Source organism: Scardinius erythrophthalmus (genome assembly GCF_964197995.2).
Source record: "Scardinius erythrophthalmus genome assembly, chromosome: 19".
NCBI lineage: Eukaryota > Metazoa > Chordata > Actinopteri > Cypriniformes > Leuciscidae > Scardinius > Scardinius erythrophthalmus.
The window spans coordinates 10,467,604-10,485,878 of NC_138239.1; the positions used below are offsets into that span (position 1 = coordinate 10,467,604).

The following is an 18,275-nucleotide window of genomic DNA, read 5'->3' on the forward strand; positions in this document are numbered from 1 at the left end:
ACAAACTCCCCATAGTTTGTCTGCAGGGAAAATGTGTAATTTACAAGTACAGACATGACGTAAAATGTCGGGATGCTAGTCAGCGTGCCAACGTGTTTGTAATCAACACCTGGAGCTTTTTTCGAGACTCCCTCGTGGGTGAACGTCTTCCCACCACAACTAGTAAAAGTTATCCAGCGCAATTTCCTCAAACAGAGACTGCCGCCAAGAATAGCCACATAGTAGTATTACATAGTCAATGCCTTCTTATGAATAATTTATTCATAACTGATTTGTTTTAGTGCAGTCTGCGATAGTTAGCTTGAGAGCTTTCTCTTTAGGTGACCTATTGTATCTCGATAGGAAGGACACAATGGGACAGGAAGTGAGGCGGTGGTACGCTATCACCCTAAAGCTAGTCCAGAACTGGGGCCATGTGGCGACATCACATCACAAAAAAGGAAGACCTGGAGATGCACTCTAGCAGATCTAAGCGCTCATGTGCTTGAGTAGACTTGGAGCACTGCCCAGGTCACAATAACAGGCATGGTAATTAGATACAGGCTAATAAGGATAATGGATATCTGAAGGTCATATGCTGAGGAGATTCCATTCAATATTGAAACCACAGTTTCTTATACCTGACTGGGAAAGCAGGGATAGGACATCTGTTTATGCTTTATGTCTATTGCCTATTCAGTTTGATGAATGGCTACACCTGCTTCAATAAATAAACACTTGATAAATACAAGCGAGACCACAAATGTGCAGTATAAGCATTAGCAAAAACTGCTAACTCCAGTTCAAACGCAGGGAGTCCAGATTCCTATTAGCTTGATATCTAATGTAGTAGTCAGGAACTGAACATTTAAAAAAAAGCTGTTTTCCAAAAACTAATTGCCTCACTGTATACCGTAAGAATAGTCAGATGTCTTCTAAACCAACATCACAACACTAAAATTATGAGATGTTCAACATAGACAGCAATGTCTTCAGCCCAAAATATACTTTAGTTTAGTTGTGAACGCTTAGAGAATGTATAGTCTTTTAAAGTATGCATTTGATAGCATGCAACCATGTGCGAACAAAGGTGCTTGACACCTGTGCACCAGAATGTTTCATCTTCGTCCAGTATCTGCCCCTCACACAATTGCTCTTCAAAGCAGGCATCTATTGTTGTTGTGATCACTAGCAGAACATTGTTGTTCTGTTTTTTAAGTTTCTTTGGGCCAATATGTTGCTACCTTGTTGACTAGCTAATTAGCCCCAAAAAAATTGCCACATGTGCAAGCTGAGTGTACAGAGTATGCATGATTAGAAAAACTGGGCTGCGCATATACTATGCTGATGATGGAATGTATGTACATCATGTAAACCAGGGGTGCCCAACCCTGCTCCTGCCGATCGACTGTCCTGCACAGTTCATCTCCAACCCTAATCAAACACACCTGCCTTTAATTTTCAAGTGATCCTGAAGACCTTAATTGGTTGCTTCAGGTGTGTTTGATTAGGGTTGGAGATAAACTGTGCAGGACAGTCGATCGGCAGGAGCAGGGTTGGGCACCCCTGATGTAAACTGTATGCATAACCTAACGCACAAGTACAAAACTGACTAAATTTAGGCTTTAACGGTCACTTGCATCACACAATTAGCGGAAAAGTGCAAACATTTACAATTGATTCCAAAATATGTGATGTTAGCATGTCGCTAGACGAATACTTGGAAGAGCCAGCACATTATTTAATATAACTCCGATTGTACTCATCTGAAAGAAGAATGTCATATACCAGGATGACTTGAGGGTGAGTAAATCATGGGCTAATTTTCATTTTTGAGTGAACTATCCCTTTAATAGTGTAGAACAGACAGAATGGGTTTTTACTTTTTTACTTTCCCTCAAAGGGATTTCAAACCTGAAGTACAAACACATTATTCTAGCAAATAGTTACCAGAAGGAAGATCATTGGATTACTGTAAAAGCGTTTTTCCTTCGCCTATATGCCATGTTGTCTACAGACATTAAGTTAATGGAGAAGTTTCCTTCCGATCAACTACTTGGTAGTGTACAATCTTTAGGAACAACAGGCTAAGGCCATTCTAAATCGGTCTGGATTTGGTGCCTGTTAAAAATTCTAAATATCATTATTAGCAAATATAAGATATTAATTAGGCTATCCTTTGATTGAGTTCTGACAGATTCTGAGACCCTCATGCAACTTAAAAAATTAAAGTCACCTATGTCCTTCTCCAGCCCACCGTGACAAGGGAGAGGAAGGAGAGCAGTTGGAGAGTGTCTGATAATAAAGACCCGTTCCTTCAAACCACCAGCTGCATCAGTGACTCATCACATCTCATTACAGGCCAGCAGACTTTCCTGACTTCATTTACCAATTTCCCATTGATAATGCCAGTCCCATTGCATTCTACAAATATTTTTTCACTAAAGAATGTTTTCTGGACTTTCAACACACCCAGTGAATACTTTAACCGGTTCAAGTCTTTTACAAAAAAAGGCATGTGGGGTTCTAAATATTACAGCAGAGTAGGGATGCGCGGTATACCGGTACTGCAAAAATACCGGTATATATTATATTTCAAACGGTACAATATCATAATTTTGCTCAATTCGGTATTTAATGCGCTGCTGTTTCGAAGTTCACTGCTAGGCGGCAGTGCGCTACCCAAACTGACGCGGGTCACGCACAACCGGCAAACGGTGACAACAGAGGAACACGATGGATCAAACAGATGAAGCTCATTCTACACGCCCGTAATTAATAAATAAAGAGAGCAGTAGGAGTGAAATATAGCATTACTTTGCCTACAAAAGTAAGGAGAAAGGTGAAGCAACAGACCTCAATGCACCACTCTACAAACACTGCTTTAAATTTGCGACGGGAGGCAACACATCTATGGGGTGAGATTTCGGTCACAATTCTGCGCGCGCAAGATCACATTTTGAGCGCGCAAAAGGGCATTTCGCACGCGCGTGAACTGAGTTTTGCGGAGAAATGTTCGTCTCGCAGATAAGAAAATATTGCGAGCGAGCGAACGAAAATCAATTTTGCATTTAAAATAAGTATTTGGATGTGCGCGGACGTTCTCTTTCGCGTGTGCAAAGTTTCACTTTCTTGCTCCTTTCATACCAGCCGTGAACGCTCTCTAAGCGCAGACAGCTCGCTTGCTCAACACAACCCAGCGTTACAATATGCCATAATTCCAGCCAATCAGAGATAAGACTGCTAAATTCTGATTGGCTGGCTTGAAAACCAATCACAAGACTCCCTGCATCACTGACTGCGGAAGAGAACTAGTGCAGTTGAGTTTATTATTTATGAAAAATATTCAAAAACTTCACTGTAATTCAATGTATTGTTGGCAAATTCAGTTCACACATCACTGCTGTCCTGATGGTTATACTACAAGACTTATTTTGTATAAATATCGTTTTGCGTATTTTTTACGATTATTATTTATGAAAAATATTAAAAAACTTCACTGTAATTCACTGGCAAATTCAGTTCACACATCACTGCTGTCCTGAAGGTTATACAACAACACTTATTTTGATAAAATATATATTTTAAATTGTATATAATTGTACTCTAAATGTATAATTTTTATGATTTTTATGAAAAATATTCAATAACTTTACTGTAATTCACTGTATTGTTGCCAAATTCAGTTCACACATCACTGATGTCCTGATGGTTATACTACAACACTTATTTTGAAAAAAAAAAAAATTAAGTTGTAAATACAATTGTAAATTTATGATTTTTTTTAATGATTTTTATGAAAATATTCAATAACTTTGGACATCAGTGATGTGTGAACTTAATTTGGCAACAATACAGTGAATTACAGTTATGTTATTGAATATTTTTCATAAAAATCATAATTATACATTTACAATTGTATATAAAAATTAAAATATATATTTTTCCCTAAAATAAGTGTTGTAGTATAACCATCAGGACAGCAGCGATGTGTGAACTGAATTTGGCAACAATACAGCGAATTACAGTGAAGTTATTGAATATGTTTCATAAAAATCATAAAAATTCTACATTTACAATTGTATATACAATTTAGAATATATATTTTGCCTATAAGTCTTGTAGTATAACTATCAGGACAGCAGTGATGTGTGAACTGAATTTGGCAACAATACAGTGAATTACAGTTATGTTATTGAATATTTTTCATAAAAATCATAATAATTATACATTTACAATTGTATATATAATTTAAAATATATATTTTTCCCAAAATAAGTGTTGTAGTATAACCATCAGGACATCAGTGATGTGTCAACTGAATTTGCCAACGATACAGCGAATTACATTGACGTTTTTTAAATATTTTTCATAAATAATAATCATAAAAAATACGCAAAACAATATTTATACAAAATAAGTCTTGTAGTATAACCATCAGGACAGCGGTGATGTGTGAACTGAAATTGCCAACAATACAGTGAATTACAGTGAAGTTTTTGAATATTTTTCATAAATAATAAACTCAACTGCACTAGTTCTCTTCCGCAGTCGGTGATGCAGGGAGTCTTGTGATTGGTTTTCAAGCCAGCCAATCAGAATTTAGCAGTCTTATCTCTGATTGGCTGGAATTATGGCATATTGTAACGCTGGGTTGTGTTGAGCAAGCGAGCTGTCTGCGCTTAGAGAGCGTTCACGGCTGGTATGAAAGGAGCAAGAAAGTGAAACTTTGCACACGCGAAAGAACGTCCGCGCACATCCAAATACTTATTTTAAATGCAAAATTGATTTTCGTTCGCTCGCAATATTTTCTTATCTGCGAGACGAACATTTCTCCGCAAAACTCAGTTCACGCGCGTGCGAAATGCCCTTTTGCGCGCTCAAAATGTGATCTTGCGCGCGCAGAATTGTGACCGAAATCTCACCCCATACACATCAAATCTGGCTAACGTTGAGCACTTGTCACTTGATCATCCTGACTTGTTCAAAGAGTTCAGAGATCGACAGGTGAGTCCATCATTCAACTGTTTTAATTTAGACTTTTATTCATAGCGCACATACATAATGCTTATCAATTAAATATGACACGGTAAACACGAAAGCTCAAATGTGCTTGCATGACACGCTAGAACCAATGAAGTTTAGGTCTCATAATTTTTGCACTTTCAAACAATCATATATTAATTGAATTTGAATGAATAAAGAGATTAGTGATATTAATTTTAGTATTAGTGATAGTAAAATGAATGGCATATCACTGCTGCTGTGGCGAGTGCGACCCCTAGAGGAATCTAAGGAATCTAGAGTAATAGTAGTAATATGGATATTACTAATATGAATGTTAGAGTAACACTTTACATTTAAGCTACATTTGTCAACATTCATTAGGTAACCTGACCTAACCGTATTATATCATTTATTAATCTAGATCGATCAATCAGTAATTATTATTTAAATATACTAATACATGTTTAGCATGTTAACATTACTTTATATGCAATGCATTAAACTAATATGAACCCAAACACAAACCAAACAGTAATCAAACCAAGATGAATAAATGCTATAAATGTTGATAATTCTCTGTTAATGCATGACAGCAAAAAATTAGTCATTTCATTATTCTATTATTATTCTATATTAATCAATTATTAGGCTATAGATATTAACCTATTTTAATTGTATCATTTCAGGTTTCTTTCTTTCTTTCTTTTTCAAAATCAAAATTTAATCTACTGTAAGTTCCCTGACTGTTTTTTATTTATTTTAACATTTTGATACTTTTTGTTTGCACTGCAGAGTTTCAAGCAGTGTTTTTTAATAAAATTGTTTCAATCACTTAAATTTTGAAGCTGGTTATTTGTCACCTGTGGTATCGATTTAGTATCGATACCGAGGTATTAGGTTCTGGTACCGTACCGAAACCAAAATTATGGTATCGAGCCATCCCTACAGCAGAGCTTGTGATCACCACACGGTTTGGCATTCACAGTAGGGCTCTTCACATACAGCTGATGCCGCCGCTAATGTTATGACAATAAATCTCCAGGCCCGGCGGTGTGTGTACAGTCTCAACACAGGCTGTGTTTGGACTTTAAACATCCCATCTTGTTTTCTGCCGCAGTGGCTGACTGTGCATTTGGATCTGGCTTTTGTTTTTAAAGCGACATATGAGCTCTGCACATCTTCCGCTCGTCTGCAATGACAAAACTTTGGATCCAAGCTGTGTCCTTCCTTACGGTAACTCAAACCTAGCAGGCAGCTTTCCGTGCCGTGGCTGTCTGAATGAGCTTTTGGGGAAACAGAATGACTGCTACATTAGCCATTTTCAGGGTCACCTTCAAAATCAGTCACACAAAGATATACCAGTTAGGGCAATGACTTGGGTGTTCAATTTCTGAAACAGCATTACACAAATATTGTTGCATTATGATTGACTTTTCTGGTGGTTTCTGGTACTCACTGAGCTTATCATGTGGTTTCAGACAGTCAGCCCTGTAACCACAGACACGATTGAGCTTGTGAGTGGAAGGGGGTTGGTTCATGCGAGTAATGCTTGAGTCATTTACACACCTGTGTATATTGCACCTGGTTTAAAGGCTTAGAAAAATCCCCCATCATAAGTCACAATCTACTCCTAGAGTTTATCTAAAAGCTTTTTGATGCTAAAAATATAATCAACACAATACAATAATACAGTTAGTTCCAGTACTTACATTTTATTAAGCGTTCCAAGAGTGCTAATATTTAGTTCAAAAGTTTTCAGTGTATTACTCCGCTTGTCTGTGTTTTTATGTTCCAAACAGACTGTCAAGAGATTTTCAGTGACCTTACTTTAGTACTTTGCGATAAGTAGGCTATCTTTATGAATGAGTCATTTGAATCACTCAACTGATTCATTCAAAAACACTGATTGATTCAGGAACTAAATCCCTGCACCCAAATATAGGGGCTTTGGCACCAGATGAACCTTTTCATAGTTCCTAGAACTATTGGTGGAAGTAACCTGATTTTGGCGTGTTTGCACTGCAGGAACTAGCAACTAATTTAGCTCCTACTTCAGAGTAGGGTTGTTCAAGTCCTCCTGGGAAGTTCATACTGATGAGGTGGGAAGTCGTGTTTACGATGGCAGGAGCGTTCAAGTCACTTTCGTCTGAGTAAGATGGCAGTGCACTTTCTCTTAGTTAATTACACAAAAATACACAGCAAGGTTCTTAAATGAAAATAAAGATAGAAAGAAAAAGAAAAAGAAATGTGCATTAGGTGTACCTTCTTTGTGTATGTTTTTAATTAATTTATGAAGCTACTACAAACTTTATCGTTACATATGACATTGTTATATTATAATGCCATCATATTCTGTGCAGGCAATTAGCTTACTTCGCTGTAAATAGAAAAGCCTGACAATAATGTTCCGTCATGTTTCTCACTGACACGCCCCCAAACTCGTAAAGATCGGGGCATCTTTACGACATTGTGGTGCACCATATAACCCAGCACAATAGGAACTACCAGTGACGTTAATATACGCTAATATGTTTTCATCACGGTCTCCTTTCTATGTATAACAGTTCTATATAATAACGTATTAGACAGGACTGTTAGACCGACCGTACACTAATGAACACTGAGAATGCGAGAGCGGTGTGCTCAGGCTCTGGTGTTCTCAGTGCCGTCAAAATAAAAGTTCACTGCGCCGTCAAAATAAAAGTCACAACAACAAGCGCGGCTTACGTCACTTCAAAGTTCCTACTGGCAGTGCGAATGCAAAACGTTCTTAGGGGAACCATTAGTTCTCGGGGAACCATGCTTGTGGCTAGTTCCAAGTTCCTAAATTCCTAAGTTCCTAAGTTCATAGTTCTACCAGGTGCAAAAGCCCCTATATACAGTGCAAATACATAGCATTTATAAAACAGTAGGCAAAAATGATCGCAGTTATTACATTTGATAAGAAACTTTGCAACCAATTAAAAAAAAAATTACATTCTCTAGTCTATAGTATGCATGTTGTGTAGTATAAATGCAATCCAGACGTACTTAATTCACTATGCTGGCATTGTCATGTGACCTACAGTGACAGTTGGTATTTGCTTCACTTACTGTTTTGTGAATATTAAAGATAGAAAGATATTAATTTGGATATAGCAAAAAAAATAAAATAACTGACAATATGTCTAAAGTGTAAGTGCAATAACTCAATATTGATGACATTTTTATAGTGACTAATTATAAACCAACTTTTGTCTGCCAAATTTGGGTAGTAAGTTATTCTGTTAGTTTAGCAACACCCTAGCAACTATGTAGTATTGAGTGTAAAAACACTCAGAATGCTTCAGAAACCTTGTTAGTTGTGATTTAGTGGAGATTTTCATTCAGGCCATGCTCTAAATGATCCTCTACACACTAATGGGAACAACAGTCCTCCTCTAGTGACACTACAATTGTTACTGTGAGTGACACCTGATGCCCGCTCAAGGTTTCATTATTGGCAAAAACCCTCCAGCAGGCCTCAGGAAAGATGGAAAAATGCTCCAGTTCTGTCAGTGTCTTTGCTCAACCACAATGTTTAAATGATATTAAAAAGAGCAGAAATTTTTACCTTTTAACTTTCCCCTAAACTAGTGCTAAAATAGAAAAACGTGTTGTTTTTTTATTGGCACATTTAACACTTTTGTCATCCTGTGATCATTTGTAGCATCTTCTTAGACAATGACAATATACGTTAATTTGAAGAGGATTCAAAATCTCAGCAGTGAATTCCAGACTCCAGCAGTGATTTTAACACAGTCACTGTTCTCTCCAGGTGTGAATTAGACCTATTTCTGCACCTCTGCGTGTGATCAGATCAGAGCGCTCTGATGAGGAGATTTGTCTCTCCCAAATCAACACTGAGAGACTTACATCCCGGGCTATCTGGCCTTTCTAAAGCCAGCTAACAGCAGATGTCCTGTTCCTCACTGATAACAGAATGCGTTAAGCAGAGAAATTAATCAAACTCACCATGGGTCACCAGCCTGTGAGCAGAGAGTCTCTGATTTATTACTTACTGCGGAAGAACATGACGTTCTTATGAAGGATTATGAAATATGGCTTCTCTAATGAATAACCACTTTTAATTGATTTAGAAGGGAGTTTTTTTTTTTGTTTGTTTTTTTAAGCTGAGTGGTTTTTGCTATACAGTAGGTTGTTCTAGGTGGTTATTGGGGTGTATCTAGGGTGTTCTGAGAAATTGCCAAGTGAACAATATTTCGGTAGCATATTGGTTTTCGGAGGATATAATTATTTTCATTTGACCTATTTTTACATTTAAATTACCATTGTCATCATCAAATACCTTTTTTATACTGTACATTATAAAGTTCACTTGTTGCATTTAAAATAACTGGTTTTAGTGTTTTATTTTTTATAATAAAAAAAATATTTAGACAAAATATATTTATTTTTATATTATAATGTTGTGGTATATTGTTCCTCTTTAGGTTTAGGTTTTGTTTTATTTATTTATGTATTTAGACAAATTAGTATAGAAGTTATATTTTTTTAGGATATTATTGTGATTCCTAAATACACTTGCAGCACAACTGATTTTTTTAAAGCAACTGATTTTAGTTTTTAGCATTTTAATATAATTTTTATTGATTTGTATTTGTCTAAACATACTTGAATGCAAATGGAAATATGGGCAATAGCACTTGTACTGCTTTCCTTGGCATCCCTATTATTAGCATTCATTTTGTATGATATGCAAATATGGTACGGATATTAAATAGTCAGGTGTGTTTAGATCAGTAAAATGCAAATAAGGAAAAAGGGATGAGGCTTGCAAATTAGTTTCAACGGTACTACATCAAATGGGAATTTGCGTAATCAAATGAGAGTACCAGATCCTGCCAGAATGAAACACAAAAGCACCGATTCCCGCATACAGGAAACAATAACAGACCCACGGCTCTGGGAATCCCATCAGCATGCACGGGATAGACAGATAGACATGAAGGGAGTGTCCTGGCACAGCTGTCCCCTGGGGTGTGGGAGACAGCTGTCCCGCCTGAACAGAGCCAGCAGTGTTCCTAGAAAAGTGTCGATCAGCAGAGCTTGCCCCTGCGTTCTCGTCTGGGCCTCCTTGTGCAGTTGAAACAAATTCAGCGTGTGAATGATCTGTGTTGTCATAGGCAGAGACAGGCTGCACAATGGAGAGCTGCTCAACCTCAGTACCGGCAGCCAGTACAAAGAACAGCCCTTTAGTACACGCTGATAACTGGAGCCATTCAATCAAGCATCACTCGGAAACACTCCAAAACACTAATTATATTCCAGGAAGAGAGCAATTCAAGGAAGCTGTCTTCTCCGGTGGGTCAGCGTGAAGATAACAGCCTGTCAGCTACATGAATTTAACGCAGTGTCCCAAGCAGACGCGACTCGGTAAAGTGGCAAGCGATCATTTTTGGCTCATGTTAATGAGTTTTAGTTCACAGCAATCATTTGTTCCATAGTGAAATTTCATTGGTCTAAAATCACAATTGATTTTGTATATTGATCACAAGTTCAGTATGTAGTACCTCAAGGCTCAGTAATAGGACCATTGCTGTTCTTCCTTTACATGCTACCCTTGGGAGATAATACTGGGAAGCATGGCATTAGCTTTTACTGTTACACTGATAATCAGCTCTGCATTTCTTCATGCCTTGACGAAACTTTCCAATTCACAAAACTGATGGAATGCATAGCTGATATAAAAAAAATTGGATGACTAGTAATTTCCTACTTCTTAATTCTGAAAGAACAGAGATTAGTGCTTTACATCTATTGCGATCTCAAAATTCTAGCTAGTTGATAATACCTAGAATATCAAAATATGTATATATATATATTTTAGATGTAGCAGCAAAACAAAATATTACTGTAATACATTATACTATATATAAACTTAAAAAAAAGAATCTTGATGAATTCAGGTAAGTTGAGTTGAGACCTCACCAACCAAAAAAAGTCACTTTTTAGACAACTAGCCTAGTTGACCATCCTCCTGTCTTCCTGCCCCTAGTACATTATCAAGACTCTTCTCTTCAAATATCACTTTGTACTTGAAAAACCCTTTGAGAAACTGAACATCTCTGACGATGGGAATCAAACACACTCCCACCTATACTCCGTTCTATTCTAAAGAACAAACTCTGCTTTTTGGCATTATCAACATATCATGTATCAAAAGTGTCACCTATAGATAAAGCGGAGTACATTCCTTGTATCAGATGGATGAGCAGATGTGCTCCAGAGATTTCCTGACTGTAATCCAATCAGACTGCGGCCACATCACGAGACAGGCTGAGATGATGTATGACAGAGAGCCGAGGCAGTGAAGTGGCTGAGATCACTTACCCAGACCAGAGGCGTAAATGGCCTTAACTGACTTCTTCATCTTGTAAAGGACACTACGGTCCACATCCAGGGCCTAAACACAGACATAGAAATAAAGAGAGAGAGATGTTATATGTGTATCCCAAAGTCTTTAGGACAGTAATACAGATGCACATTAACATCGGCACTACTGTACCACACACATTTATCAAAGAACCTTAAAGGGATAGTACGACTTTTATTCAACTATTAATTTTCTTCTGTGTGGGCCTGAATGAATTCAAGTAGTGTAACAGCGCAGCACGTCTGGGTTGTACATCACCACGTAGGCTCACTATTGGCCGACGCTGGTCATGTGTGTGATGCGTGTGACATACAACACAGAAGCGCTGCGCTGTTACACTATGTGAATTCATTCAGGCCCACACAGACGAAAATGCTTTTTTGCACACAAAAAGTATTCTCGTCACTTGATAAACTTGTGGTTGAGCCACTGTAGTCACATGGACTATTTTAACAATGTCTTTAATAACTTTTCTGGGCCGGCAAGTTTCGATCCCTTAGAAGCCTATGGAGGAGTGAGACGGCTCTCAGATTTCATCAAAAATATCTTAATTTGTGTTCCGAAGATGAACGAAAGCCTTACGGGTTTGGAACAACATGAGGGTGAGCGATTACTGACATAATTTTCATTTTTGGGTGAACTATCCCTTTAATTATCTTTAATTAATTAAATTAATTAAGGGGGCGGGGAGGGGGGGTGTCCCTGCTGTCTTTAGTCTGCAGGTGATTCATTATTCAAAAGCAAGCTCCTAAAAATACTCTAAAACAATCCCTGCTCAGCAGGACTAGCGGAAGGCCTGCACAGCTGAACCTGTACACATCAACAACAAAAAAACTCCCCAGAAGCACCGTAGGACGCAATAACACACACACACACACACACACACACACAAACCAATGTAACACTCAAAAAGAGTGTCAAGCATAAGCAAGAAACTTAGATACTTTAAAGCCTAAATTAAAGTATCTTAGTATCTTAGGGCGGCAGTGGCTGAGTGGTTCATGTAGGTTGTCTACAAACCGAAAGGTTGGTGGTTCAATACCACTTGACCAAGTGTCGAGGTGTCCATGAGCAAGACACCTAACCCCAGCTGCTCCCGACGAGCTGGATGGCGCCTTGCATGGCTGACACCACCGTCGGTGTTTGAATGATTGAGTGAATGGGTGAATGTGAGGCAATGTAAAGCGCTTTGGTGGCCATAGGTCTGTGAAAGCGCTATGTAAATGCAGTCCATTTACCATTTACCATTTAAATATGAGCCAGAGTGTTATTTTTATTGGACAGTTACAGTCCATGAATCAATTCAATTCGATTAATTAATTTTTAATCCTGGGTAAATTATGAACAGTGTGAAATGTGAAGCACGATGACCCAGGATTCTGTTTATCCAGGGTTTAGAATGACCCAGGGTTAACTATTTCAGGTGTGAAAAGCCCTGATTTGATTCAGTATGATGTAACCTGATTTATTTAGGTCTATTTCAGTTAGGCTATAATGTAAATGTTGATTACAGTACAACTCAATAGAAAGAAGTTTTTCACCATATCAAATTTTATTATTTCTTTAGTTACATCTTATTTTTCATCCTTTTGACAGTTATATTTGCTCTGAAATGGCTTAAAAGAGCAAAAGAGACAAAAACATAATATACATGTTTTACACACTGTTTCGATTTTAATAATATTTATTTTATTTGCCTCAATATAAGGAAGCTTAACTAACAATAACCTGTTTTTTAAACTGGTACTGCACCATAGAAATTAATGTCTTTATGCTATCAGATATTATTATTATTATTATTATTATTATTATTATTATTATTATTAATGTTATTTTATAGTCCTATTGATTTGATGTACAAATCACAAAACATTTTGGTGAAACTGTGCAGCCCTACAAACAAGCAAAGGAACCCCTTTTTTTTTAACCAAACTTTTGCATTTTAAATGTAATATATATATATATATATATATTATATATATAACAATATGACATTCAAAGGGAGTGTAAATCATAAGAAACAAGCCAACACATACTTTAATGCCTAAATCTAAGTCAGAGTGTAAATTATTGTACAGTTGCAGTACATTCAACTTCAATTCAAAATTGAAGTTATATTTCCATTTTAGATTTTAGAATTAGATTTTCCCCCAAATCGTACAGCCCTTCTGGTAACCATTCAGTACCACTGTAAAATGTCAGATTGGTATATTACCAAAAAAAATGTGATATCAATTGAAAATCTGCATAAAGTGTTAAAAAGGGAAATAGCATAACATAATAGTTCCTCTATTGTACCAGCTCATCTCATTTGTGGTCAGATGATCACACATCCTCTTCCTTCACCTCTCAATACCTCTACGCATAAAGCCACAAACCTCCAAACAAATCTAATGAAACACCATCCCTGACACCGACTGTTGGTTGGCCCCGTTCACAGGAGCCTCCACTGTAAATCCTGATTTTATTAAAAATGCTGTGTAATATTTATTTTCCAAATATATCACAGGAAAGCTTTCCAGATGCTCGTCTAGCGGCTGGCTGGAGTGTTCGGTTTCAGAGCGGTAGGTAGAATGACAATGCTTTTACCCGCGAGTGAGCCGAAACGTGAACCACCAAAACCAAGACGCCTGACAAAGCAAAATGAAAGCTTACTGAGAAAACAGTACAGTTATTAATAAATCTAATTATCAAGTAAAAATAGAAAGAAAGTCACCACATTATTTCATGCAACTACTACCGCTTTAGTAACCAAAGAAAAGCATCAGCCAAAGTCTTTTATATCGTTTTATATTTAGGATTATATTTCAGCACAAAAACAATTATATTTTTAATAAATATCAATAGCGTTATCAAAGGAGTGGACGAGATGTGACCAACACTTGAACTTGACTTGAGTCAAAGAGGGATGCAGTTTCATTTTAGGCATTAGACCTCAGTGTCCCATTGGAACGGGGGAAAAAAAACTTCACATTTCACTTCACAGTGTGTCTTTGTTTCACACACAAAGATCTACTATACAACTGCCTTTTATTGAAGTGACATGAGAATTGTTGGAGAAACGGGACTTTATAACAGCATTCATAAGTGGATTACTTGCATTAGGTACTAATCCCAGTGACTAGTTAAGTATCAACCACCTGTCTCTTCGAGGTCCTACATTAGAATGCTGCTAATCTCTTATCAGCTCTAATAAGCACAAAAAATACACAGTACACACAGAATTATAACTGCACTGAATTAATCAAAAGTCATAATGTTTCAAAAGATTTATACAATTTAAAATAAATGTTGTTTTTTAAAATTTCTATTTATAGAATCCTAAAACTATATGTTTCCACAAAAAATATTAAACTGTTTTCAACATCATATATGTTTCATACGCAACAATATCAATATCAATATCAGCATATCAGAATGATTTCTGAAGGATCATGTGACACTGAAGACTGGAGTAATAAGGCTGAAAATTCCATTTTAAAATATATTAAAAAAAACGCTGTTTTAAGAGGGGAGAGTAGACTTTTTATATCCACAGTATACACATAATGTAAGCATTAAAAAAAGTACTTTGGTGGTACCATGGTACAATAATGTAGCAGATGGCAATGCCATGGTACTTCCGTAAGTGTACTATGAAATGAAGGATGGTTTCAAAGGAAATACTGTATTCCTGCAGTTCATTTCAAATGAATCCTCCTTTTTAATAGTACAAATCAATAAAAAAACAGTAAATTTTCCACGCCTTACAGATCTAGACTTTTATACTGCCTTACAGACTGTGGATTTCCCTTTTATGTGCAGAAAGAGGTGCATTAGAGTGATGTGCCGTAAAATCTGACAGACTGATCAAGTATCTCTCTGTAATCTGAAACCACCATCGGCCTCCATTTATATTCATCTCTACAGGCCCCTTTCTCCTTCACTTAATCTCATTTTACTAGCCTTTATCTTTATCTGTAAGTGAGGCACTCAGCCCAGGACAAACTGAGACAGTGTTTTAATGAACGCACATCTCGGAAGGAGATCTGACACTAAATTTCTTCAGCTACACCTTCAAATGAATCTTGAAGGGAATTTACAAAGGCATGAATCTCTTCCCACTGCTCATTAAGAGCATATAAGGGGTTACAGAGGCTCTAAGCTCACTGAAGTGCTGTTATGACAACACGGTGGCATTTTTTCATCTACATCATTCAACATTAATCGGTTTTCATTTAAACTAGTGAGGCACTAAACGGGGTCCTTGAAAGAATGCAAAGAACTGAACTAGTCTCAGCCTCAGACATCACACCCATTGACCATTGGCTGAACATCTTATGCATAATACACACAAAATGGGAAACACTTTGTTGCATGTCGCGTTCTTTAACGTTCCACCAGGAAACAAAGCCGTTGTGGTGCTAAACCTCCTCATGGAAGAAGAAAGCCGTCATGTTTACAACTTCAACAAAGAGTGCCTATCAGGATCAACTAAACGCTGGATTTTCAAAAATATGTGAAGTTTGCTGTGCCATTGTTGCCATAAACTTGCACAACGTTTTTGAACGAATCATTTATTAGATGTACGCCGGTCTGTTATAAGAGACATCGACACTTCATTTTAACGCCCCTAAATATGACGCGAAACAAAAATGAACCCATGATCGGTTGCTTTACAATTGGATCAGACGTCCTCTTGGGTGGCCTTGGCCAATGAAAGCTGTGATTTAGTCTGCCATCAGTCTGAAGGTCTAGCTACGTGAGACTAGAACTGAACAGGCTAAGTGTCCATCAAACTTCATCAGTCAACTTTGAAACGTAGAGGGGCACACCAAATATGACGTGTCTACCTCAGTCAACATTTGTGCGCTACTTTCATTATGTTGAAACACATTCTGACAGGCTCCCCTGTAAAAGTGTTTGAGTGTTAAATAAGCATGCAGGGATCGACAAGATGTTGTGTTAGTGTTTCTGACAGTGTGAAATGAATTACAGACCTGCCACATACTCACTCTCATCTGCAGAAATACCTCACTTCATTTGAAACTGCAAACAGAGTCTATTGTAAGGGCTGTACATTTATGAAATTATCCAAGCCACATGATTGGGAGGCGCTGTGTGGGAAATTAACATGCAACCGCCCACATTTACATATGCCAATTCAGATTGACATGTCACAATTTTCACATAAAGGGTCTGTTCAGATCGATGCATAAAGAATGAAAATGCAAGTTCACTCTCTGACAGTAGATGGCACTTGAATTGGGAATACATTGTGCTTGGTACATTTTTGGTCTTCAAACCAAATTTGGGTCTTCATCCGAAAAAGTTTAAATCCCGCCTGGCTAGCACACTTGTAGGCGGAGAATAGGCGGTCTTTTGTTATGAGTTTATGAGACAATGAGTTTATGACTACTTCTGGTCTGGAAGTGGTCGAAAGTGGACAAGCTCAAGCACCTGTATTTAATGTCATCCACTTGTGATCTGATCAACCAAAACACACCTTAATGCCAGGTGTAAACAGGGCCTGTGAAACTTCGGATTCATTAGCATCTATAGGTACAGGAAAAAACTAGAAGAATAGGCTAACAAAATGCCGTAAACTGTAAACCTACAACCCACTGTGTCTATAATGTTGATTTTAAAATAATATGATAAATACAAGTTTGCAATATAAAGCACTATTATGGACTGTTTTTGCACAGGTAAAATAATTGGAAGTGAATGACACCGAGAGCCTTGCACATTCAAGGTACAAATGGCCATGCTTGCTCTGCATTAAAAATAAGGTGGATACAAAGTGCTGTGCAAATTTCCATTTTTGACATCAGCTTATTATAGAAAAAAAAAGAAGTCAAACAGTATTTAGCATACGTTTTTTGCCATTTACCATTGCTTAGCAAAATAGTTTGTTTGTGAGCGTCATTAAGTCGTCATTTTATGTAACAGCAGCGAATCTGGGCATGTGATTAAAAGCACCAAACTTATTGGTTGGCCGGGTTTTTCCTCAGTGTGATGGAAAAGAGATTGATGTAAGCCAATGTTTGTGTTGGTTTTCATACTGTATATTCTTGATGTGAACTCCAGAGTATCCTTTAAAAGGCTATGCAATTGGATGTGCGCATATGCTGGTGCATGCATAAAAAAACAAAAAGTATACTATGGGCTTAAAGGGTCAAATGACAAAGTAAATTGCTATAGCTAACACTTAGAATGTAACACACTTGTACTACATTATGGATTGTGTTCTAACATTTACCATTAAGCACAAAAGGTCAGAGAGTGGTGTTGAAAATTATACTATAAAACAGAATTTGATTTGGTCCAAGAAATCTTGACTAAAATTATAAGTGGACTTCAGGGGGAAAACAGAGCCGAATGTGACCTCTGTAATGTAAAGAGGCTACGTGCTTCATTGCATTCTTTTTTCTTCTCTCTGCTTCAAAAAGAGCAAGAGTGTCACAACGTCATCTTTGATATCACTCAGGTGATAATGGGTGACACGTCATCTGCCACAGAAATGAGACATTCATTGTACTAGTGTTGTCCTGGCGTCTTTATCCCGTGCTGCCGCCCACACACCAACTTTCTGAACAGAGCCAGGAGGCACTCTCCCATCTTTCACTTGCTTTATTTCCGCTAACTAATGTATAACAGACACCCCACACACTGCCAAAACATTACAAAACCGAAGTTTTGATGACCATCCCAGCACAGTAAAATAGGGACCTTCAAGTCAATGACGTCAGGCACCATCTGTCCCGCTCCAGTCTGGAGAGCTACATCTCTGAAGGTGCCAGGCCATCGCTGGGGTGACTGTGTCACTTTATATTCCCCACGCCTGCGGGAGAGCACTGGGTTTCAGAGCTTATCACCCCGTCAGGCAGCAGTG

General features: G+C 37.5%; 1 protein-coding gene across 1 annotated transcript in view; it reads right to left on the reverse strand.

Moving 5' to 3' along the window:
• The window catches only part of asap2a (ArfGAP with SH3 domain, ankyrin repeat and PH domain 2a), a 60,284-nt gene that overhangs the window by 26,823 nt on the left and 15,186 nt on the right, over positions 1-18,275 (reverse strand). Inside the window, exon 2 of the mRNA XM_081347713.1 lies at positions 11,359-11,431. Within this exon, the coding sequence (XP_081203839.1) occupies positions 11,359-11,431 (73 nt within the window). The remainder of the gene's footprint in view (positions 1-11,358; positions 11,432-18,275) is intronic.